The 22,419-nt window shown below is 40.0% G+C and overlaps 1 protein-coding gene across 1 annotated transcript in view; it reads left to right on the top strand.

The window, feature by feature from the left end:
- PTPRR (protein tyrosine phosphatase, receptor type, R) overlaps nucleotides 1-22,419 on the top strand; it is a 73,823-nt gene that overhangs the window by 6,873 nt on the left and 44,531 nt on the right. Inside the window, exons 3-4 of the mRNA XM_009083086.1 lie at nucleotides 3,869-3,979; nucleotides 10,353-10,615. Coding sequence (XP_009081334.1) covers nucleotides 3,869-3,979; nucleotides 10,353-10,615 — 374 coding nt within the window. The remainder of the gene's footprint in view (nucleotides 1-3,868; nucleotides 3,980-10,352; nucleotides 10,616-22,419) is intronic.

The raw sequence follows: 22,419 nt of genomic DNA, 5'->3' as shown, positions 1-22,419 counted from the left end.
ATCGAGCACCCCAACAAGGACAGGCCCTGCAGGCCTGCCAGCTTGGATGTGAAATCACAGCACTTCATCGCATAAGGCAGAGTCTTAGGGGAGGCTTTGTCATGGGAGACCAGGCTGAGTGGCTATTACCCAGTGTCCTGGGAACTTGAGAGGTCACACCCATTCCTGCATGTTCTTACCGGGGAAGGAAGAGATTTCTTGGCAGAGTCTCCTAACGTGCCTTAGCTAACACAGTTAAAATAGCAGAAAAAAACCCCAAAGTAATTCACTGTGAACTTCCATGAACCCTTTATGATCTTGAGTTCAATTCTCAGCTCCCTATAAGCTTTATTCTGAGCTTAGAACTACAGCTTGCTGTGCTCTCATTAGTATTTCAGCCCAAGGAACTAATTAGGGTTAACTGACCCAGCTTGCAAATTCACCTATTTTCTAGTGAAGATTTGCCTTTCCTGGCAGCTCCTGATACTGTGACAGGATCTTTCAGTCACAGATTATGCAGTGACTACTTCAGGTCAATGTCTGTCTCTGTTGTTATTATCAAGAGCTGGCTGCTCATTTTATTTACTTGTAGGAACACTCCACTATTTTTCCATAATAAGACCAGGAAGACCAAAGTGGATTTTGAATTTCTTTTTAAAAAAAAGCTTACAAAATATTGTTTTTTCTAAACACATTTGTTCCAGTTCAGAGCAAAGCAGTTACCTTTGTGTGCCAGCACTCTTCAGTAAGCTTAGGTTAGCGATTAAATGACATTGTTAAGAGCACATTTGTTGTGGTACATTCCCACTCCTCAAAAACTCTTTGAAAGTCTTAGTGGATTCTGAGGCAGGAAAGGTTTCCAGCTGAGGGAGAGAAATGCTGACTTATGTAAGTTGATTGAGACACAGCACATCTGCCCGCAGAGGGCCCATCACCTGTGCCTGTGGGCAGGAGTTCTCTCTTTTTTGCCTATCATTTAGCCATCCTGCGAGTTTTTTTCCTGGGCGTCAGCAATTTGGAGTGAGGGTGGCAGTTGATGTCCCTCTTATCAGTTTTCCCAGATACAGGAACAAAGTTCTGAATGAGCAGCACTGACATTTCAGAAAGCAATTCCTTATCATGGGCGTGAGATGACTCAGTTACTGGAGGTCACAGCTTCTTCTGTCATTAGGAGGAAGCAGCTTAAGCAATGATTCTGCTGTCTGCCAGTTAGATTTGGGGGAGAGATTTCCTTGGTTAGGTGAAGATACTACTAAAGTGTTTCAAAATGGTGTGTCAGATAAGTTTAAGTTGTGGTGCACATATACCCTTTTTACAGTGTTTGTTAATATTCTTTGAACATTATTGTTAGAAAGAGAAATGAGGGAAAGACATATCCTGAACACACATAGCATTAGACAGACATCATAGCGATTCATTGTCTTAGACTACGTTATCTATACAAAGTCTGTTGTAAAATATTTTAAGTTTTGTGACCCTAATGAATTAAAGGTAATATAAGTCTCTCACCCATTGAGACTAAAAATCCTATTGGTTCTTCATTTACTTTTTAGTGTATGTGTCCTTTCAGTGAAAAGGTACCAAAAAACCTCTATTTACTCTCTTACAAAAGGTCAGCAGGGCCAATTCTCTTTCAGCTTCTGCTTTTTGTCTAGATTTCCTCCTGAGAGATATGAAACACCAGAAAGCCATCAGGTAACCCATCCAGGGTCAAACATTATAGCTGATGGGCCAGATCTGCAGCTGCTGCTGTCACCACAGGATTCACATGGAGCTCAACAGGAGCAGTCCCCAATGCAGAGCAGCTACAGGTTTGGGCTCTGAGCCACTATTATGACCCGTGTCCTGCGCCATGAGCACAGCAGAATAACTTTGTTGTGTTGAGGTAGCAGATTGCACAGAGTTGTACTCTGCTACAGTGGCAGCAGTGTTTAAATATGTCAGGTACAATTTTTTCAGAAATATTTGGCAAGATTTCCAGCTTCTCTTTGAAAGCTCTGGTTTTTAAGTTGCTCATTAAACACCAGACTGACACTTACAAACCTTTTTAAACTGTCAATACCTGCAACACTTTAAAGCCCAGACCATGAAACACTGCATGATTACACACACTGAAATATACTAATTTTACAAGGTTGGTTTCTGTAGTTTGCAGAAGGAGATGGATTTCCATTCTGGTCCCCAGGGCTATGACTTCCAAAGAAAACTCTTCTTTATTATGCTTTCAGTTCTAAAGCAGTCAACTCCCAGTTGCACATGTGCATTTCTTTTAATAAGCAAGTCTCTGCAAATTAGCCATGGTACCAAATTTTTCTCTAAATATTTGCATTTCTCGGCAGTATGATCTGTGAATTGTCTTGCATTTGCATTGCATTGTCCTGACCCTTTTCAAAGCAAGCAGGGCACAAACCTGTGCTCAAAGGAGGACCATGAAAACTATATTGAAATCCAGCTCACAGCAGTTTTTTTGTCAGCTGGTCCTCTCTTCCTCAAGCCATGATCTCCTACTCCTCAAGAAGTTTTTCCACATTAATTCATCATCATCAAGACTTTATCTGTTTGTGAGGCTGATGAAGATAGAGAGTTTGCTTGATACATTAACTATCCAAAAAAGGAGCGTGAAATACCCATGTGAAGTGCTAGAGGGTCCCTCCACTTACACAGGTCCACTGAGCAGCCACTCATCTTTAAATGGAGGAACTCTTTCCTCTAGGAGAAACTACCAGTATACACAATACAATACACAATATCCCCAGAGAGGAAAAAAGGCCACCTTGAGATGGGAAGGCAACTCACTAGTTAAACAAGAAATTTAATTAAAGCCATTAGGGAATTTCAGTGAAAGGGAAACACCAAGACCTTGAACATTTACATTGGAAACCAGAATTTAAGAAAGTTGTTTTTACTTATCCTGAAAACTGTACTGAAAATACACTATTAATAAAATAAAAGCAAGTACCTGAAAATTGGGAGAGCAATGTCTGCTGAACTGTGGTCATAGAAACACAACAATATCCTTTATTCTAAATAATATATTGCATTTAGACTGAGGGTACATGTACCTTGTGTCTACTACCAAATCTCTACTTGAAAGCAGTGAAATTTTGGTAATTTAATAGCCCTACCAAGTCCTCATGTTGTAATAAAGACAAAAATAAATGCTTTTACAAGTATTATTATTTCATAATCCCCAGGAGTTCCCCAGGAGCTCTGGAAGTTCTAGTATGCACAGCTGTTTCAGAAATGTACTATCAGCAGCAAGTCAAAGATAATGAGATTAAGCATAATCAGAATTATAGATAGGCAGAAAATGAGATTATTTTCAGCAGAATCAGTATCTTTCACATATGTGTGTGTGTAATCTAGAGGCGACAGTGTCAGAGCTTCCTGGGTCATGAAGACAAACCAGCAAGTCACCTGCTCTTTGCTCCTGTGTCAGGTGTAAACACTGGAAAGGTTGGCATGTGGATGCTGGTGCCTGAGATAAGCACTGGGAAGAAAGAGGCAGGGCAAGCAGTTCTCAAAACCCATGCAGGAGCACTGCCCTTTCACCTAATGAGCCAGGTAGTTTCCAATTAAGACAGTGGGTCTCGTTTATTTACCTTCAGCCAGCCTGTGACTCCTGGTGGAGGGTTATCTGGGTGGCCACTGATGGAGTGTAGCGTTGGGAGTGCTGGATCACACCCACACAGCAGGCAGAGTGCAGGCAGGTGCATGGCCAGGGCAGGGTGCAAATAGCAGCGTTCAGAGTGAGTGCCATATACTGTGGATTGTGAGCTGTGGCAAAGCTGAAGAGGGTGATTAATGTACAACAAGACCTATTTAATCTGCACATGCTACTGTGTAACTTTTTTTTTTCTTTCTCTTTCTGTTTCATTGCTTAAAAAAGAAAAATGTTTTGCAAGGCCAGCATGAAGCAGACAAAATCTGGAGCAAAGAAGGATTTTATGCGGTTGTCATTTTTCTCAGCATCTTTGTCATTCTAGTGACTTGTTTAATGGTAAGTTTCCTTTTTACCTTTATTGCTGTTTTTTACTTTATGGTTTTCTCAGTCTGAAGGATAGGGTTACACACTCTTTATATGAAAGGTGTTTTCTCAAAGCTATTAAAAACTCATCTACAAGGTAAGAGCTGGTCGCTCTCATAATGCTGTGAAGTTTCAAGAATCACATTTCTTGAGTATTTTTTAGTCCAATTGAAAAATGTAACTAGAAAGAAGTTGAAAAAAATCAGTAACAGCCTCTTAAGTCTGCAAAGTAACTGTTAGGGACATGAGTGATGACTTCTCAACCATCTTACTAAGGTCCCAGGATTCTTGAAGTCATCTTACCTGCCTGTATTTCAGTTTTAGAGGATAGTAAAGGCAACACTACATTGGTACAATATTGTCAGTGCACAGTTGTTAAGAGTGTGTGTTCATGGATCAAATATACAAATTTTAAACTGAAATGACTTGTAAGTACGTAAAGGATAATCATATTTTTAACAACTTTGCCATTCACACTGTATGAGTTCAGTGGGCAGATTTCTGAGCATTAGACATACTTCTAATATGTTGAATATGAGATATGGAAGGGTCACACAGAAGGTAAACACCACCACACCACCACTGATCTTTTAAATTTTTTTCAATCTTGTATTTTACATGTTTTCCTTCTCTGAATTGTGTGATTTTTCTGTGGTGCATAAATATAAGTGTTTACTGAATTCTATGACAATTATCAGCATATGAACATATAGTATCTTGGAGACTCTTGAGATATTTTGCCTTTAAGCATATTTAATTTTCTTTAACCTAGATGATTTCCAACTTACAACCTTAAGATGGAAAGAATGTTTAAACTGAATATATTACAAAATCATCACATCTATAACAAAATTATATTTAATCTTTTAAAGTCTCCCTAAGATTTGAAAAGCACTTATTTTATCACAGAAAAGTGTGGTTTTGTATAATTTCTACTTCCTTGTCATCTCCATTTCTCCATGCCATCTCACTCAACAATAAGGGGGTAACTCTACAATTACTAACTTTTTACTTTGGAGAAGAGCTATTTTGTTCATTACTGACTGCTTAACTAGACAGGTGTAGAAAATTCTGTCTGTATTTGTCCTGGTACTGAACAATACTTTCATTAATGATTTGGAATTCATAAACAGTATTGGGAATTGTAAGCATTGTGGAGGACAGTATCAGAACTTCAAATATTCTTAAGGTGCCAGAGAAAAACTAGGAAGGAACAAGAATGCTGCTTGGCAAGGACAAGAGCTCTAATCATGTGCATTAAGACAATGTAGGAAATGCATGCCAAAGCAACGGTTCTGTAGGAGAAGTTGCAGCAGTACCACAGAATATGCACTAAAGTAAGTCAGTAACACCACAGTGTTCCAAAGAATACACTTCTTGCCCTGGGATTTATAAATGAGGATGTGATCTCTAAGATCTGAATTCAACTTGGCTCTGGTAAGAATTTGGTGATAGTGTGGTGTCTTGCTCATTCTCTGTGGTGTCTTTTGGGTACAATGTTTGTGAAAAATGTCAGGCAGTTATAGGAGGAAAGATTTCAAAGGCTGTGGAAAGAAAGAAGATAATAATTTCTCCATTAGGGATTGGAAAAAAGCAAGGTTTTCCAAGGGTGATTTGCCTGACTCATTAGAAAGAACCTGGTTATCACGTGTGGCTCTAGACCTTGGAGTGCATTGCTTGGGGAAGCTTGGGAGCTTTCACCCATTTAGGTTTTAGGCAAGCATCTGTCAGAAATACTTTGAGTGTAGCTGATCTGAAATTAGGGCAGAGGTACTACTAGTACGCTCCTTGAACTCTGTTCCAGATGGAATTACTGTGTCCCCTCCCAGGTCCAACCTGTATCTTTAAGTGTGCTACTAGTTAGACTGTGTAAATGAACACTGTCTCAGATTTTGGCAGGACCTGCTGATACATGGGGTATATGCAATCTGTAAAGCTAATTAACAGCTCATACTGTTTTTCTTCCCACTTAATGTGTGTCAGAGTGTCAGATTTGTGAAAAGTGGTTATTCAGTATTGCAAATTCAGCCATTGCAGTCTGTCAGACCATCCAGTTTTGGCATAAGGCTCACCCTCAGTGGCTTTGGCTGTATGATTGTAGCAACCATATGAAACTGCCAAAATATGGTTGCTTTTGTGAAATTACAGGGTAGGCATCTATTGGTTATTTGTAGTTTAAAGGATCCAAAAGCAGAAAGCTTAGTCTGCATCTGTAGATGACTTGGAAGTATCCTTTGAAGTGTGGAGCAGGAAGTACTTTAAGTGATGATTATGATGACGAATGATGCTCAGTGTAAGGCAGCTGAATTGCCAGTGTTACTGCTTCGTTCTGTGTAGTTTCTACAGAAATTATAAAGCATGCAACACTCTCTCTTAACTGGGTTTTAGAAATTAGGATGCTTCCCTCTGCTGACAGAACACTGGGCATTAGCAACTTCTAGGTTTCTTAATGCTTGGCTGAAATTGAAAAAATGTCTGTCCTCTATAAGTAAAACTTTACAATGTGGAGTATTGCTATCTAGTGTAATACAACAACACATGAGCTAAATTGAGGTTTGTAAATTGTACCTTTGAGGCCATTTCATGCATTTACTCAGCTGGTCCTCATTGCCATGGTATGGGAACCTCTTGTAAATCAGGAGCAATTCATCATATGTGGAAGCCAACACACAGCTCATTGCTGCCCACATCATGGGCTCACCATGGTCTCACTTCCACTGGGAACATCATACAGAATTTCTAAGTTTGCCAAGCAAAGTACTAAGCAAGAATAAGTAACTTTTGCACTCTTATGTGTAAAATAGGTCTCCATTTTTCTATTTTATTTTACCTAGATAGGGAAATAACTGAGGCATCTCCAAATTTACTAGATAACACAATATTTGTCAGTGAGTTAAAATATTTTCTATCACATTTCTTACTAATTTTGCCTGTTTTAATAAACCAGTATGTTTGCATATTCTTTTTTTTTTTTTAATTTGGAAATATCACCTCAGATAATGAAATATCTGCAGCTAGTTGTGACAAGAGGGTTTTCTAAATGTTTTTCTTTTTCCACAAGAAAAATAATCAAAATAGGATTTATGTTTTTTCATTTCAAATAATGAAAGGCATGAACTTCGGGCAACCTGACCTGTGAAATATGTGTCTGTTTATGGCATGGAGATTGAATTTGGTGATCTGTAAAGGTCCTTTCTGGCTCAAACTATTCTTTGAATCTGTGATTCCATGGACTTTGCCTTGTCCATAAATTGTGAGGATCTAAATTTTTACTACTGTGTCTGGTATTTTAGGAGTTATGTACAAGTTTATGAAAAACTTGATGTTTTGGGAGGATAGTTACCTAAATGATAGATATGTTTTCAGCTTCGTGATCATATTTTGGAATTTCTTTAACAAGGAAAATAACTGAATAATAAAAAAATGCATTCCGGCACCAAATTTTCATGTGACCTATCTCTTGTTCTTAAACTTACAATTTCAGTATTTGTAAAGTGGTGCAGGATTTCTGAAAGCAGTTTTGATTATGGAACATATACAGCTAAACCAGTATCATCCTATCAACTTCAGCTTTTGCCAGTTAAAGATTTAAATCAAAATTAATAGTGTGAGTTTTTATCATACTACAAGAATGTTTAAGCCAGTTTGAAATTAGGGGATTTGTCTATAAAGTGGTCAAAGATTATCTGAATTCTTTTATTCTGCTTCTACAGAACTCACTCTAGTGCATTCAAACCATGGTATCCAAGTGCCTCCCAGTAACACATTAGATAACATGACTAACAACTGTCACATTTTTATTCATTGCTTCCTTCCCTGGGGTTTGAGGGAAACTTTCTTTTCTGATTTTCTTCTCATCCGTTCATATGCACAATAGCTCTGTTCATGCAGGGATACACACACAGCCTCACACACATGTTGATAAGTACTTGCTAGAGAGAATGCTTTTAATTAAAGTGAACTCTCTTAATTTCCAAGGTTTATGGGAGATTTTACTATACAGTTCTGGGTGCCCTAAATACCTCTAGGCAGATGAGCTTTAGTGCCACTGCTCCACATAAACATTGCCAAGATCTTTGTTCTGGAGACATAGTTATCTTATTGGGATTCCCTGTCAATCTCTGAAGATTAATAAAATCAGTTTCCACTGGTATTTTGAATGGGTAGATAGGAGGTACTGGCCAAGCTAGGGCATAACATAAAATTACAGGTGACCCACTTTGTGAGTGAGAAATAGTACTTTGTGTGTTCAGTTAATCCATGCTTCTTGATCTGCCTTACAATGAATCTTCTGGGGAATCAGTCAAATGTTAGTTTTCCTAATTGAAGTGCTTCATACTTGTTTCCATACATACTGACAGATGTGTCTAAACCGATTTGAAATATGAGTATAACTAAGTTGTTTCCTTTGCAAAGCTTACATGATTGGGTCAATCACTATATTTATTGTCATTTCTGGGTTTCTTACTTTACTTGGAATTCATTAAAAACATGAGAGCCCTGCCACACTTTCTGAGCCAAGTGTGTTAGCACTTAGATCAAATGTGGTTCTTTAACTTTTTTCAACTTCTGCTAGTGCCAAGCTATCTTTTGTTTCCTAGGGTTTAATAATAGATTATTTAAAATGATATGAAATAATACTTGTGCATGTTTTGGAAGTCAAAACTGTAATTCCTTGGGTCTCCAAGGGGTGAAACTACATCCAGACTTATCACTGACAAGAAGGTATAGTTAGCATTGCCATGGCTGTAAATATCTGAGCTGTTTATTTGTAGATTACCAGAAAAAAATTAGACTAAAGCAATCACTGGAGGAAAAGCAAGTTGAAATATTTCAAGCCCCTGTTTTATCTTTACTGATACCTGTGCCCTTGCTTCACATTAGGGCTGTTTTTTTCTGCAAAATAATGACAAACAGATCTTATCCACGCAATTTAATTCTAAACTCTTCTGAATGAACAGATGGTTTACATAGCTAAGTCATGTTTAATGGGTGTATTGCTAATGACATTAGGTCAGTTCCCAGCTAAACCTCTAATGCTAATCCTTGAACAAACAAACCCATCAGACATATCCAGTCGTCACTGGAAAGCTATGGAGTCCTAGTTCTTTATGTGGTGCTAGCAGGGCAACAGCTGTCAAAGAGCTCCTGACTTGCAGAGGGAAAAATGCTTTTGTCTAGGCTTTGTCTTTATTCAAGGATTCAAGTAAAATATTTTACAGAAACAGATAAAGTGGAATGAAAATTATAAGGGTATCTGCAGACACCTTCAAAAAGCTGTGCGCCTTTCACCCGCCTCCATGCAATATTCAGGATAGTAATTCTCATAAGTTTCATAGGTTACAAGGGACATTCTGAAAATGGCACAACTACAGCCCAGAAACCACTTTTTGCATTGCCCTCCAAAGAGACAAAATGTGTTAAGCATCCATAACATGGGTTCCTCTGGAGTGGCCTTACCAAGCACACGCTACCCACCAGCCCTCACCAAGACGGTGTTTAGCAACATCAGTGTGGAGTTTGATGGAAGAATATCAATACAACTTCTGATAAGTTTTTGTTGCAGACATCTGATGTCCACATTCACAAGCAATAGATGGACAGAGAATCCTTGTATTACAGTATGTCCAGATGTCAATTTCTTGGTAATTGTAAAGCACGCTTTGCTGAACAGATGCTTGAATTAATTCATAGGCCACTCGTCGCTTCAGCTTTATTCCAGAACAGGTTGTGTCTCTGAGGATATTGGGGCATATCCTTATCCTGAGGAGTATTTCAAAGTAGTAGCAGCCTACAATTACAAAAGTGATTTAGTGAAGTTACTCTGCTCAGCCATCAGCTCCATGCCATGGTAAGATGAGAAAGAGCTTTTAAGAACATCTGCTCTAAAACAAATTGATACTACTAAATTGTTACTATAATTAGAGTGTTGTACCTGGATTTGTCATGAGCACCTATTTTCTTGTGTGCCTTGTCTCTCTTCTGTTAAATTGCTTTAAAAAAAATCTACAGTTACTCTATTTATCAGTATTTCCTTCTTCATAATGTCTTTTGTAACTAATTTCCATTCTATGTTATTTGCCCCAATAATAATAAACTTTTCTGGTATTACGAATAATTACTGCCTCACAGTGGGAACTGTTAAAATCCCTACTGCCCACATGTAGACTCTGCAGTTTATGTAATGGAAATATTTATCCTGCCTTGGGAAATGCTGTGCAATGTAACTTGTGACTACCTTCTAGGAACGAAAGCCACATATATCAGTCTTACCAAGCATTTGTGAAACCTTCCTTGCCTTGTTTACCAGGCAATTGAGATTGGTCTATTCTCTTTATTTCTGTAGGTTCTGTACAGATTAAAGGAGAAGATCCAGTTGTCACTGAGGCAAGAGAAGGAAAAGAAGCAAGAGATTCACCTCTCACCCCTTCCCCTACAGGCATCTCAGTCTGAGTATAAGACCACCAACAGCATGGTCCAGCCTCAACAGGCTCCAAAGGTTGTCAATATTGTAGTGGACCCTCAAAGTCAATGTGTTCCTGAGCTCAAACCTCCCCTGTGTGCCAGTCCATCTCCTTTCAGAATGAAACCCGTAGGGCTTCAGGAAAGGTAAGTGCCTGGCACGTTCAGGATTCATTCTGTTTTTTACACTTATGCTTCATGATTTCATATGTTTCTGTTCTGTCAATGAATGGGATACTTTGCCACAGAGACATCTGAGAAGTGGGATTTTGCTGTGTCTGTCTCATAGGTATTGTCTTCTTATATGACCAAAAGTTCAGAGGTTTGGGATGCATTAACGTTTTGCTAATTAGTTTCTACCCCTTTCTAACAATTACTCCAAAGAAATAATTTTTTGTTTTCAATTGATTTTTGTCTGTTTTGATGCTGGAGATCCTGGCAGAGGGGTCAAGGGCTTGTTATGTATTGTCAGTAAAGCATGTCCTCATTGTCAGGGAGTCCGTAGCACATGGGAAACTTAGAAGAAATATTTACACTGAGTGCATTTAGCAATCTCATACGGTGTTTCCATTATCACCTTTAGATAATTTTGATTCTTAAATCTAGCCCTCTGTGATGGCTGGGGTACAGGCCAAAGTCTGCAGTCTTTACAAAAAAAGAGAAAGAAGTGATTAGTATTGAAACCAACCCTTGTGTGCAGTTCCTCAGAAATACTTGGACACCAAACCTTGCCACTCATTGTACCTTTCAAAAACTGGACCAGTGCTTTTATAAAACTAGATATTCTTCTCACAGGAGAATGCACACTGACATCTGTCTCTCCTCTGTTAGAAACCTGTATAATTTCTTGTCTGATGGCTGCAGGCCACTTTCATAAAGCATCAGTGCTCTGAATAACTAACATAGCATGCAGCCGTGCAACTGAACTCTTCTGCCCTGGCACAGACAATACATGAAAGGACAGACACCATGCAGAGACCAAGAGGAGCCTTGTATCTGAGGACACTCAGAGTTGAGCTGTAACCCTGATGCAGTTTGAACTATGGGATTTCAATGACAGAGATTTTATCAATGGATTTATGACAGACAGAGCTCAAGGAGGGGGATTGAGTTTTCTATGAGTAGAAAATGCCAAAGGCAGAGCTGTCATAAAATATGTAGTGATATCACTGCAGCTAAAAAAATAAGGAATGGAAGAAACAAGTTAACACATTTTGATAGTTTCTCTCATTCCACAAGACCCTAAATACAAAGCTCACAAGCATGGGGATCACATAGCTAGTTTATACTACTTAGTACTTAACATGAGGGGAAGGAATTTGTAGAGGACTGGGGAAAAATTTTTCCATTGCTCAGAGAAAGTAAAAAGTATTGATCTAGGATATTAATTTCCACTACCACAGATAGGTTTAGGAGTATTAAATGTGGAGTTCCTAATTTCATCCTTTGGAAGGACAAAGTTCTGAGTCAGATATGCCAAACAGGAGAGCTGAGATACAAAGAGGAAACTAAACTTGATATTTGATCAAATAAAGCAGACATTTCAGATTATTATCAAGGAAAAAGAACTTGAAGAAACTGACCACTTCAGTTCCTACTGTAAAAGAACACTAATAGACCACCATGAAAAAGTGAAAGCCATGATGATAACAGCCCATTGTGCAGTTCTTTTTCGCACGTTGAGCACAGTTAGACTTTATCAGCCCAAGTCCACTTCTAAGAAATGGTGGTTTAAGTTTATTGCAAGCTCAGTGGTACAAAGTCTGGGGATGTGGTGGAGAAAACTTTGTCTTCTGTTCCTCTGACATGAGCAGCTATTATTGTATATATTTCTTATTTATTTACTGTAACCTGTACCATGAACAAATCTGTACACATTTTGACATTCAGAAGCATTGGAGGTAAAAAGTAATAATGCACCGACACATTTTACCCCAGGTGTCATCTAATGACTAGCTAAGTGGACAGTTTAAAAGTCCTCTCCACCTTTCTGTCTGACAAAAACCTCACACTAGGCAACCTTGGGCCATCCTCATTGCACATGGGAGCAGTGAACCTTACAGCATGGTTCTGCACATTACAAGCAGCAAAGCATGCACAAAAGAGGCTACTGGCTGTCAGTATGGAGGGGGATCAAGCCTGGAGGACCCCTCCAGCCACAGCTTGTGGGCACTCCTTCAGTAATTTTTGCTACCCTGATTTTGGTTTCTGCCAAGGGAAGCTCTTGGCAGGCTAGAGTGGATATGGGGTCTCCTTGACAAACTTAGCATGGAGATTCCTTTGGTCAGATGGCTTGAGAGTGATTCCTGAGCAGTGTTTTCCAACTACCCAAACTCCCTGGTTTGATTCCTTAAGTTTGATCCATAGTCATCAAATGTCTTATATGATCCAGACCAAACTCTATCTATTCAAAGAGAATCAACAGACCATGGTCCAAACCAAGAAGTAAGCCATCTGCTGTGCCTAGCTGTCTAGGTGGGAAGTTTGTGGTAATCTCTCTGAAGGGTAGGACAGAAAAATCAGATGATGCAACCTGATCTAGTTGAAGATGTCCCTACTCATTGCAGGGGAGTTGAACTAGTTGACCTTAAAAGGTCCCTTCTGGTCCAGACTATTCTAGAATTCTATGATTCTGTGCCTGCTTCTCAGGCTCTCCCTGCTCTGCACACTAGGTGCTGCTTTGAGGAGTATACCCTTGAGAGGACAAGGGGTAATGATTTTAAACTGAAGGAGTGTAGATTTAGATTAGGTTAGGAAGAAGTTTTTTATAAAGAGGATGAAACACTGAAACAGGTTTCCCTGAGAGGTGATGGATGCTCCATCTCTGGAAACACACTTGATCAGGTTGGAGGGCTCTGAGCAACCTCATCTAGTTGAAGCTGTCCCTGCCCATGGCAAAGAATTGGGACTAGGTGACCTTTAAAGGTCCCTTCCAAGCCAAACTATTCTATGATTCTATGATCTAAATGCAAAAACACAGCAGAACTGAATTTTCACAAAGCACCTGCCTCCCAAAGCACAAAGCCCCTGGCTTTCTGAACCTTTCTATTTTTAATAGGAATAGAACCAACCGACCAGTACAGAGGTAAACAAATTGTTAATAGACAACTGTGCATGGATGCAAATGTTTCTGGAAGTTTATCCAGCTTCTTAAAACGTATCGTGCTTCTGAACACTAGGGCGGGGCGCAGGAAGATGCTGCGCTGTGTTCCGAGGTGTTTCGGTGGGACACAGCTCTCCCCACAAAGGACCTTAGCCCTGCGGGTGGCCCGGATCGCTCCCAACGCACACCGCGGGGACGGCGACACCTAGCGCCCGCCGCCGGCACTGCACGGAGGGCACAGCAGTTACCAGGGGGCTGGAGCACCTCCCCTGCGAACACAGGCTGAGAGTTAGGGCTGTTCAGCCTGGATGGGAGAAGGCTCCAGGGACACCTTATTGCAGCCTTTCAGTACTGGAAGGGGGCTTATAGAAAGACAGGGACAAACTTTTTAGCAGGACCTGTTGCCACAGGACAAGGTGTAATGGCTTCAAATTGGACAAGGGTGGATGATTAGGTATAAGGAAGAAGCTTTTTACAACAAGGGTGATAAAACACTGGAGCAGGTTTCCCAGAGAGGTGGTGGATGCCACATCCCTGGCTACATTCCAGGTCAGGTTGGACAGGGCTCTGAGAAACCTAATCTAATTGAAGCTGTCCCTACCCATGGCAAGGGAGTGGCACTAGATGACCTTTAAAGGTCCCTTCCAACCCAAACTGTCCTCTGATTCTGTGATTTTCCTAGATGCTGATCAAGGATGTGTGCCCATGTGCAGATGCCATTGGGAAAGGGATGGAACAGTGGTGGCCAAGAGTGGAGGATGAACTGACAGTTGTGGCGATGAGAGGGCTGTCAGAACATAGAGGCACTGACCTCTTTCTATTACAATTAATGAGAGATGCTGAGGCAGGCAAGTGAAGGGCTGTCTTCACAGCCTCCTGGCATCCTCTGGATTGTTCAGTACAGAATGCTCCAGAGCTGCACTGTTCTGGTGTTTTCATAACTGCTGCTCCCTTGTAGCAAAGACCTTCGCTGACAACCCACACCATTCTGCTGCAGACTGAAGGACTGGAAGGGGTAGTGTTCTCCCATGGGTGTCTTTGGTGGTGAACTGTCACAATATCATAGCACTGACTCCTGAATTTAGGATGTAAATGATCCTTTTCTCTTCTATGAGCCCATCCATGAATATTGCATCAGTGTTTATTTTTCTACTTAGGTTTTTATAGGTTTATATGAATAATAAATACTTTTTCCTTCAGAAGAGTAAGACTTCCTTTTATTCTGTGTGTTCACCAAAAATTCATCTTGATATGAATGGTCCCAGCTAAAAGCAGAATCGGGTGAAATGGCATGTGGTATTTTAAATTTCATTCTGAAATGTCAAGCGTTGAAAATTCTTAGTACAGCAGTGAGTTGTTAAATCACAAGCATGGTGGATATAAACATAAATGGGACCACACCAGCAAAGTATTACAACAGGATTTACATTTCCTCTGGCCACTGCTGCTGTGAGGTTTAGTTCCAGTGTTAGGATAACTGTATTTCAACTAACTAGGGCACAATATGCTGTTTTGCTCAAGTTAGTTACTATGCAAAAATACATAAAAGAAAATGCAGAAAATCTCTCTTTTATTGTGTGTTGAAAACCACAAACAGAGCTTTGGAAAAAGTTCTCAAGCATTTGTATTCCATCCTAGCCACAAAGACCTAGAACTGTGGCTATTACATCTAAATAATCAGTGGGAAAGATCACAGTACTGTGTTTTCTTAGTCTGTTACATATTCATCAGAGACTTATTCTGTCTAAAAGGGAAAGCTTCTCATGTTGAAGCATCAGGATGCCGGGGGCATGCAGGACTCTCATTGAGAGAAGCTAACAATTTGCATGTGCTTTTTGCTATCTTTCTTCATTGCAAAAAAATCTAAGAGAGTAGACATTGTCGTATTAAAAAAAAAAAAGTTTGACAATAAAGCAAAAACCTGGAAGATAAGTGAAATAATAAAATATTTTGAAAATGTGAAAATGATTCTGCAATGGTATGAGGGCAGTGCTGTGACACAGGCAGATACTCTGTGCAAGAGAATGCAAGCAACACCAGCAAGAGCAAAAGTAGGGGGAGAAGGCTGCTCACTGGCATCATTCAACATACACTGTGGAACCAAGTCTGCAACTTCTAGAGAAAATCAGTAGGCATCAGGATAGAGAATAGCGGAGGGAAAATCACCTAAATCAATGTCAAATCTAACTCCCTACAAACAGGGCTGAATTTTGGCTTGAACTCTGATTGTGAGGACTGTGTGCAATGTTATTGTTCCCCACAAAGCAGAGCAATACTATAAGAAGCCCATGCCTCAGTTAATGGACTATACCCAGTGTGATTTCTCTTATCATCCTGAACATGCTTGTAAATTGACGGCAGAATTCTTTCTCCAGTTCTAAGAAGTACTCAGCAGACATGCAGTGAGTACAGATCACTGTAGGTATAATGGAATTATGGTTGAAATAATGTGCATTGTAAGCTGCTAAATGCTCACCTCTGTCCACTTATAACATGAGAAAAAGGTATTCTGATGAAAAAGAAAGGAAATATATTTCTTTATACTTAAAAAATTAGATTCAAATAACCTATAGGACTCTGTGTAACTCACTGCCAAAATATAAAGTTTGAAACAGGAATGTATTAGCACAAGGTGCACACACAGGTAGTCACACAAATAATGAGAGAAATTATTGTTCTCTGACTTCAGCATCATTCTTCAGGATCATCTTGTATTTTATACCTTTACAAAATAAATCTTGGCTAGCTTGGGCTTCAAGTTTGGAGGTGTAAGAAAATGTCTCAGTTAATATGTATAACTATTCTCTTTTCTTAGTCATTCTGCATAGATACATGAATTATTAAATTATAGTTTCATCCACTTATACAATTTCTGTGTACTGTCAATTGCCATCTGGATGACATATACTGTGGATGGCAGACATGACAAACACTAACTGTAATGCCTGTTTTCCTGGTGTTAGAAAAGCAGTATTCATTAAAATTAATCATTATCTGAACAATACTGTATACCAAATAAAATCTCATAAGAAATATTGGAACCAGGGTAAAAAAGCCTGATGTGCTCCTCTCTTCATTATTATAACCTCAGCTGCACCTCAGGATATCACTGTTCAACCAAATCTCCGTTCTAATAGATGAGAAAACTTTCCAACAATTCTCTCTGGCTCTGTTCTGATTTTTAGATCACAGAGCGCAGTCGCTGCAAATGTAATTATGGTCTTGCTGATCTATTATCATTATACAAAACTGTCCATTGTGAGTAATCATTTCAAGTAATGCTCAGAGGGTAGCACCTTGCAGTTGGACTATTGTAAACATGCCAGATTTTGTAGTTTATTGCACAAGCATGGGAACTTAATATATTTACAGGAAGGGGCCTTGAATTTCCTGGCTAAATTATACTTGCTTTGCATAGATTTTGGAGGATAAATTTGCCCTATTGTGTGTTGCTGAATATGCTTTCTGCATTCTTAATTTAAATCCTAGGGATTGTTTTCAGGAAAATGTCAGTGTAATTGTTCAAAGCACAGCTATGTGCCAACACGAAAGTATGAGCTGGAGAACAGTTTTGTGGTCCCTGCCCATGGTAGGGGATTTGTGACTGGATGATCTGTAAGGTCCATTCCAACCCCTAAAATTCTATAATTCTATGATTCTATGCTGATATCCTATCAGAAGGAATTTGCAAAGCACCAGGGACCAGTGAACTGAGTTTGAGATGGGAGGCAGGAATTCTTGTGTTCTGATCTGTCTCTGATATCAAATCATTAGTGTGCTTTGGACATGGCACATAAGCCTCCTGCAGCCATACTCCTAACACTGGATTGACAATGGCTGGGTTCTGTGACCATCTGAAGAGACACTGCAAAGATGAGAACCTTAACCTGAAGTACAGTAAAAGTCCTACTTGCTGCTCTTTGTCCACATCATTTCAGAAGAGTGAGAGAATACAATTACCAAAAAAACCCGCAAACAAACAAAAAAACCCCCACTTTCTGGAGGACCTGAAAATACATTTCTCTCATTTGGCAGATCTCTCAGCTATATTCCATTCTGATCTCTAAGATCACAGAATCATAGAACGCTTTGGGACAGAAGGGACCTTGCAGAAAATCTAGTTCCAGTCCTCCTGACATGGGCAGGGATGCCTTCCGCTGGATCAGACTGCTCAAAGCCTGGCCTTGAACACTTCCAGGGGAGCCACATCCACTAATAAATTCAATACACTCAGAATAATAATGATGCACTTTCAAATTCAAAACACCCAGAAACACTTACTCCACTGAGGCTGCCTAGCAGAGATTAGTGTTCATACTTCCAAGCTCCCTTTACCTCCAAAAGAGAGGTACTGGATGTAGAGTGCCTACTGGGAATCGTTTGTGCATGTGCTTGTTCCCAAACTGCGCCAGTGAATTGCTTTGGAGCACTCTTACTGTTAAAGGCTAAAAGTAAGCTAGGGCTGCAAGGCTTGATATGCAGCACTGTCACCTAGTGCCCAGGATTGTTTCCTGGCACTGTAATTTTTTTTCAAGATGTAGCTTGCACATGAAGAAGTGCACAGCTGGTGTGGCAGCTGACATGAGGGGAGCAGTCCTGATTCTGGGCAGTAGCTTGGTCTTTTAGTAATTCTCTTTCCAGTGAAGGGTCTCCCCACAGCTCTACATTGTGGCTTCCCTTGTCAGGCCATCTCAACTAGCTGGAAGGCCACACTGTGACTGCTGTTATCTGCACTCTGGGTGACAGGGTAAGGGCAAGGGCTGAAAACCTGGACTGCTGAGGTGGGAGAAAGTACTCTAAGTAATGGGGAACAAGAGATGGGATCTGGCTCCAAGGGTCTCCTGCTCAGTGCCTGAGGTCTGTGTTAGCACATGGATTTATGACTAGAGACAGAATAATGCTGTGCTTCCACCTTGCATTTGTGAAACATTTCTGTTAGTACATAGTCACTCTACAAGCTTTCTGCAAGTGCCAGACCTTTGAGTGGCACAAATGTCTGCTCTATCCAACCTGTTACAGACATCTTTGCTTATCTGCAGTGTAGAAAGAGGGCAGGAATGTGAATTGTCCCCTTTCTCTGGAAGGGAAGTGAACTCAGGGACTAGAGTAACAAAGACCCTTTAAAAACCACATTTTAACTATTTGACTTCTGTCTGGTTGAGAATCTGTTTTGGTTATGGTTAGAGCTCTTTGAAGCAAAACTTTGTGGGAGTTGCAATCTAATTAAATAGATGCAAGTAACTACGTGCCATTGCCCAAACTTACACCCACAGTCCATTTCCCTGTGTCTCTGGCACAACTTACTTCAGATTAGTGTGGGTAGACAATACGTTTCCACTCCTATTTCCATCTCTGCTTTAAATTGTTCCACATCCCTTTTTTATTCTCTTGCAAAGAACTAATAGCTCTTCAAAGCATGTGACTTTCATTTCTGGGAGTGGATAATTCAGGCAAATTAGCCTGAATTTAGATAAATTCTGCTGATGCAGCTTCATGGTCCTCCACTCTCAGGTGCTCAGGAGTGCTCCATTTAGCACGCAGTCCCTGCCTACTCTTGGTGTTGCCTTTACTGTACTATGAGGTCTAGTCAGGAATTTTATAATAATTTTATTGTATTCCCAGGACTCTTATCTGGCGTTTATTCTTGTTACTCCAGTTGCTACTGGTTTTAGCTTGTACACAGGAAACTGCAGTGCCAATCAGTGTTGTTCCCAAGGTGACAGGAAACCCTATTTGGTCGGATGTTGATTGTGCTTGTCTTTATGGCTCCACCCATCACATTTTCTTCCTTTTTGGCTTAAGTTAAGACAAATTAATCAGTGGTTGCCATCTGGTAGACAGTTTTGGTGGTTTTGCAGTGATTCGTCCGGCTGATCTTTTGAAAAGTCACACGAAGCACAAGAAACCGAAGGGAAATTTCCATGTTAATATTTAAATTTTTACTGAGGCTCAGATTTACAGGGACCATTGTTGCCCTGAGCACATGAGTAATTTGAGTTGTGTGAGCAATCCCCTTGCCTTTTTCAGCAGCAGGTTTGGGTTTTCAAATGCTGTTTGGTCAGAGGGTTAAACTCTGATGCAGCTTTCCAGTGACTGATTTCCTCAGCTCCGCTCTGCTACTAATTCATTTCTGTGGTTGACCATCCAGGCATGATTTCTGTGACTGCTTCACCAGCTGTCCTAATGTGCAGGCAGAGTGGGACATCTGGGAAAGTGGGAAGATGCACATTAGCTGGATCTGAATGCTCTGAGTACCTCAGCACAGCCCCATAGCATGATGTGTCCATCTGTGACATTTGCAACAAAACATATCACCTTTTCACAATGGTGGGTTGGTAAATACCCTGCTAAGGGACAAAGAGTGGGGGAAGAGCACCAGTTTCTTTATGAGACTGGGTTGTAAGCAGGAAGCATCTCATAAGACCTTGACTAGTACCCACAAGTACTGGTTTCAGCAAATGTAGAAGGAAGCATTCATATGAGGTATACAGAATTTTGATAGAAGGAAGATTGATTTTTCAGGTTTGGGGGCTTTACAGAAAAATTTCCATTCCATTAATTTCTGAAACATCTAATGCTTCAAGTTAAAACAAAAACTCACCTTTTGTCTTCTTTTGGAATGCATTTATCTCTCATCATGTTACTTCTTCTGGCCATCTTTTCTACACAGTAGCCTAAAGCTGAACTTAGCTCAGTTCCCCTTAATTTAAAACGTTAGGAACAGACACAGAAAACAGATAAAGAAAAGAAAGAAAAGAAAAACACCAAAGTGCCTCCAAAACTGCAATGTAAGATATCCAGGTATTTCTTTGAATTGCAAGAAGCCATGTCCTGGACAATGCTTATATCCAGCTTATAGTGTACCCATCAGTTAATATTCAAGGCCATGAATCTCTTCTTTGAGTGTAATCATAAATCTTTTTATTCCTGTGCAATGTCAGGAGAACACTTATAAATTATGACAGTTGACTGCTTATACTGCTTCTTTTTTGGAAAAATCCAGTTCGGGATATTCCACAGCAACCTCTTACATAGAGCTAGTATGTACAGAAAGCTTGATATTTTTAGCTAGCAGAAATGTCTCTTGTTTGCAAATATACCTTTGCTCAAAGAATACTGCATGTAAATCTGTGGGCCAGAGTATTTGTCAGCTCTTGTAGGAAATTCTCTTTTAGTGTTTTTATTAATAAAGTACCTAAGAGACTTGGTCATTCCTCTGTGCAAGATTCCATATGTGCACAAAAATGAAATGTTCCTCTATCCAAAAAGACTTACGTTCTAATCATCAGATAAGGCAGTAAATGTGTACAGACAATCACACACGACCCAGGAAATGAAGAAGCAATAGCATCATGGCAGAGATGAGGATGCCCAGAGTATGCTGTGAGAATGGCTTAGCTGAAGACATGCTGTCCAGAGGCAGTAGCTGATTCCATACGACACTGACATTTCAGCAAGGCTCTCACTAGAGTTATTTGACTGCTTTGACACAATTACATCCAAGCTGATGCATCAGTTTGGTTTGACTTTGATCCTTAGATGAGTATGGCCAAGACATTTCAGGAACTCTTTTTATGATTTTCATACAAAGGCAAGTGAGACGATAATTGGTTAAGTGACTGATCCCAGATGGTATTGCAAATCAGTGCCTGTGTTCATTAAATACCTGAGCTCTTGAACAGTCCGTTCATTTCTCTAACCAGGGGATTCTGTAAGAAGCTACAGAAGTGGCATTTCTTTCTGAGATGGGGACTTATCTTATGTTCCCTATCAAACATTAACTTTTGTGCTTAACAAACAGAGTATTGTTGTTATTAATTTATGGTAGCTATAATTATCCCTGTTATGTTAATACTGTGGTTTGATAACAGGAGTGAAACAGAACACAGCAACTTCAAATGACAGCTCAAATATGCGATAGGCATGAGAAGGAGAAGTAGTGTAAATAATTCCCACACAGAAAAATGTCATCAAGTACAATGTTTCTCTAGGGAACTCAGTCCTGATGCTTCAGGATGACCAGTAGCAGCTCCCTGGAAACCTAGAGCTGCCAGCTAGAGGTGTGGCTGGTCCTGGGCAGGAGGCACCTAGGTTTGCTCCTCTGCCAGGGCTGGTGCTTCTGCTTTCCACCCTCCCCCTGGCAGCCACATCTCCTGTCTTTGAGATGTCTCAAATCCTTCCGGAGTTGTAATAAATTCCACTGGAGGATTGCTGCATAGTCCAGAGCCTTTCAGTTCCTTTCCCTGGATTTAATAGTGGACATAAAAGTGCAGCCTTACAACAAATGTAAAAAACTACCAGAAAAGTACACAACAGTTAATAAATACAATTTGTGTGGGCTTGTTTCACTTTAGACTCTATTTAGTTGTTTTGCCTCAATGGATTTATAGAGGTATCTGGGAAGAGAGTTTGGCCGACAGAGCACAATACTGAATAGTTTTGTGAAATAAGGCTTCATTGTGAAAAGCAGAAAACTGCTATTGTAATTAATCCCCAAGGTAATTCTCTGGCTGCAGACAATGTGTTTGCAATTTACTGATAAGATTGGAATAAAATAAATGTTTTCTGCTTCATCACAAGGATTTTCCTAAATGTAGATGGTTTAAATATCCCTCTAGTCCCCATGTATGGTGCTCACTATTGCCTGCCTCCCAGCTATAGAGCTCATTGTGCTGGGTCAGTGCAGAGGTCATAAGGTGGGCAAAGAAAGCTATCTGAAGGAAAAAAACACAGAAGACACCAGGCACAAAGGTGTGGGAGCAGCCTTTTGTTCAGGATGTTCCTAAACCACAGATTGCCAGAAGATGGAGGACGTACTAAAAATAAGTAACAGTGTTAATTGAGAAAT

Source organism: Acanthisitta chloris, unplaced genomic scaffold (genome assembly GCF_000695815.1).
Source record: "Acanthisitta chloris isolate BGI_N310 unplaced genomic scaffold, ASM69581v1 scaffold24389, whole genome shotgun sequence".
NCBI classification, from domain to species: Eukaryota; Metazoa; Chordata; class Aves; order Passeriformes; family Acanthisittidae; genus Acanthisitta; species Acanthisitta chloris.
The sequence above is the reverse complement of the archived record's forward strand: the minus strand, read 5'-3'. Positions and strand labels throughout refer to the sequence as shown.